The sequence below is a fragment of the Phyllobates terribilis genome, unplaced genomic scaffold (genome assembly GCF_046119375.1).
Source record: "Phyllobates terribilis strain yellow unplaced genomic scaffold, ASM4611937v1 Scaffold_4929__1_contigs__length_55845, whole genome shotgun sequence".
NCBI classification, from domain to species: domain Eukaryota; kingdom Metazoa; phylum Chordata; class Amphibia; order Anura; family Dendrobatidae; genus Phyllobates; species Phyllobates terribilis.
Window position 1 is genome coordinate 51,866 of NW_027367677.1, and position 3,981 is coordinate 55,846.

At 43.6% G+C, this 3,981-nt stretch overlaps 1 protein-coding gene across 1 annotated transcript; it reads left to right on the forward strand.

The window, feature by feature from the left end:
* The first annotated feature begins 343 nt into the window (after positions 1–343).
* On the forward strand, positions 344–844 carry LOC141249651 (uncharacterized). The gene has a single exon (XM_073669732.1). The coding sequence runs from the start codon at positions 344–346 to the stop codon at positions 842–844; it is 501 nt and encodes a 166-aa protein (XP_073525833.1).
* Positions 845–3,981: the final 3,137 nt, after the last annotated feature.

Here is a 3,981-nt window from a genome sequence, read left to right on the forward strand (position 1 = left end):
TCGTGCTTGGTATGAAAGACTATCACAGTTCCTTCTCTCCCATGGATATGTGCGTGGGGAAATAGACAAAACTCTCTTCCTTATCAAAGAGGGGAAGCACACCCTGGTCATTCAAGTCTACGTTGATGATATTATCTTTGGCTCTACAAATGAGGCATTAGTCACAAAGTTCACTAAACTTATGGAAAGAGAATTTGAGATGAGTATGGTGGGAGAATTAAGAATTCTTCTTAGGACTCCAAGTAGTCCAATCCAGGGAAGGGACTAAGGTTCATCAACAAAAGTACATCAACGAATGCATCAAGAAATTTGGTATGAATGATTCTAAACCTTTCTCGACCCTATGTCACCAAATGATTCCTTAGGTAAAGATGAAAAAGAATGGGACGCTGATCAAACTTTATATAGAGGAATGATAGGATCTTTGCTTTATCTAACGGCTAGTAGGCCAGATGTTATCTATAGTGTGTGTCTATGTGCTAGATTTCAAGATAATCCAAAAGAGACACACGTCAAGGTTGTAAAGAGAATCCTCAGATATCTCAATGGGTCAAACGATCTATGCCTATGGTATCCAAGGGGAGGCGACTTGTCACTTGTCGGCTACACTGACGCTGACTTCGCAGGGGACAAGGTAGATAGAAAATCTACATCAGGAATGGCACAATTCCTTGGACCATGCCTTGTCTCACGGGGCTCCAATAAACAAACGGCAGTTGCCATATCCACAGCAAAAGCCGAATACATAGTTGCAGCCGCATGTTGCTCACAGCTATTATGGTTGAAACAACAACTAAGAGACTTTGGCATTTTTCTTGATACAAATCCCTATACTATGCGATAACACTAGTGCTATTAATATCTCTAAAAATCCTGTGCAGCACTCTAGAACAAAGCATATAGAAATCAGGCATCACTTTCTTTGTGATTGTGTGGAAAAGGGGATAGTCTCAATGAATTTCTGTAGCACAGAGAATCAAATTGCAGACATCTTCACAAAGGCACTTAACAGGGAACCTTTTGAGCCGCTTCGTATGGAGCTTGATATGACTTCCCTCGACTAAATATTATTCCTGTATGTCTCTCTCGATGATTGGGTGAAATCATGCTTGATGTGTTGCTTGTGTGCTGCGTAATTTATGACTTGAAAGATTAGCATGTCTAGACTATACCTATTTGCCTTCCATGCATCGCACTCTTAGTCACTTTCCTAGTCGCGTACTTCTTGTTTTTGGATATTTTTGATTTACAATTCACAAAGGCCTTTCTTTCAAGCCCAAAAGATTTATCTCGATGATTTTTTAACCCAACATTATAAGCCCAAATGACGGAGGAAATCTACAGTGTCCCAAAGCCTTGTGTAGCATGAGCAATCCTATGAGCCCCTCTTTCGTACATTTACTGGATTAATATACGTAATTAAACACTATCATATATATATGTTTCTGTGTAATTATCTACTTGAGAGACCACCTTTGGTACGTATCCCCATTCATTACACACCTACACTATCAACTTGTATTTAAGGAAGTAAGCGACGAGGTAATCAAGTTAGCCATCTTCTCGCACTAAACGAACGCATCTGACAACAAAGAAAATAAATGGGTTAGAATGGAAAAGTGTGTACTCAGTGTAAACGCTCCGACTGATGACTTCTGATTGGACAAACGAAAAGACCGTTTTACAACTTCCCATGCCCGTTTGAATCCACATACACATGTTCATCTCTCTCTCCCACTCTCTCTCTCCTTCACTTTACCGATCCATCTTCTCCCCTCTCCTTCAAACACTCTCTTGCTCCACTGTGTCCCTCCATCTTCATCCATGGCAAAAAAACTCATCTCCTCCACCGATACAGCCGAATCCCTCATGGCCAAACTTCTGGCCATGGGACTAGACCTCTCGAAGCTCTCCACTCCATCCTCCTTTGATCCTGATCCTCAAATAAGCCAGAACCCTAGCCCCGACCTTTAAGAATCCACTCTACCCTCCTCCAATCCAGATCACCTAGCAAGCAAGAACCCTAGCCCCGACCCTCAAGAATCTATACCATGTCTCGCGCTCGTTGTTTATGAACCCCCACCTTCTCGCTCGACAAAACCCTCCGTCTCACCCATCAAAACTCCATCTTCACCCGCGATTTCACAAAATACGCCTGTCAAATCTCCATCTCCACCAGCTCAAACACCTCCTGTTACCAACGACCCTGCCTCCTCTCCTCCACCACAAACACCGACATCACCTATCGTCCCCTCTCCCATCTCCCATGCGCGCTACAACAAGATCCAAAGCCTCCAAACCCTAACCAGCAAGAAACGCGTCAAGATGAGCGGCCCTCCTTCTTCAAAGCGAGGGATTCTCGGCAAAAACGTCACAATCGTCAGCTCCAGTGATGACGAAGAATCCTCCAGGTCGAAGCGCATCAAAGTTGAGGCTCCCGCTGAAGCTCCTACCAAGCGCCAAACACGCGCTTCTGCCAAAAATCGACCCCAATCTCCTCCGATCAAGGTTCTTCGAACCACTGTCAAAGTCAAGGACTCTCTTCCTACTGCACGCGATATGCAAGCCCGCACCATCATCAAGGAAATGGGGTTCACCACCGACTTTCTTGCAGCAAACTCTCTAAGTTCAGTTCAAGACCTCTTCGACTTTCAACAATGGGGATTTTTGTTCTCTCCACAAGTATCAATAAATGCCAACCTTGTCCGAAGCTTTTATTCCTCATTCCATCTAGTTGAAAGTGATATCGGACTGTGCGGCTACTATATGATCAATCAGCGAAAGTATACCATTAGCAGTAGGGAATTAGGACTTTTACTGAATGTTCCTCATGATGGGGACGGCATTTATGTCAAAGGAGCATGGCCGGTAGGATTTTCAGTCGAGTCTGTGCGTTCTGTCTGCGGCGATCCCACAGTGGTCTTATCTGGTGAACTCTCGACTCAGCATATGCCTCTCACTTCTCGTGTTCTCCATCTGCTTGTGCTGTCTAACATTATCCCTCGTGAACAAAAGAAGAATGTGCTGATCATTCAAGATGTGGTACTGCTCGACAAACTCATGCGCAAGGAGAAAATCAGTCTTCCTCGAATCATTCTCAAACATATGGCGCACATTGTCACCATCAAGGCTCATGCTCTGCCTTTTCCCTCCATTGTTCGCCAAATTCTGCAATATCATGAGCTCTACACCGAGCATCTTGGCGATACCATCTTAGCTAAGCCCTTGAATGATGAAACTCTGCGCAAAAATGAAGTTCACCAAGATAGATGCAGGATGGACGAGAGCTCACATCAGAGTCCAAAACAAGGGTCCTCGAAACAGCATAACATGCGAACTCTCATGACCAGCTTACTTGAAGTGGCTGACCGACTGAGTGCTGAAATTGATTCAATGGAGTCTTCGGGTGTTGAGTCGGCGGAAGACTCCGATGCTGATTAACTTGTTCTCCTGAACTCGTGCTGATCCCCCAAACACAACTCCCAGCTGTCAATCCCTCTCTTCTTTTGTTTCTTTTTTCTATGCTTTTGTGGTTTGATTGTCTGACTTACCTGGAAACTTGTTAGTTGTGATGGATAATTTCTAGGGTGTGCTTGTGTGCGCAAGACATCCTGATATGTTCTTATGCCATGCTTACTTTCTTGTCATGTTCTGCTTTACACTTCTCATATCTTGCTTTTTGATGATGCCAAAAGGGGGAAAGTTTCCGGTAATACTATTCTGAGGGGAAGTCGCCTACTAGATAGACTTACGTAAGACGTTTAGGGGGAACTAGCTAGTATCTATGTGACATCCTTTTTTATTGCCTTCACTATTATTCTTAAAATGTTTAAAGTGTTTGTCACCATCAAAAAGGGGCAATTTGTTAGGGTTCCTTAGTTTTGATGTTGACAATCACTTCCTAACTCGCTTACCTGAGTGTCATATGCAGTTGCTATTTTAGGAAAGTTTCCTTACTAGGAAACTTTCCATATCAGGGAA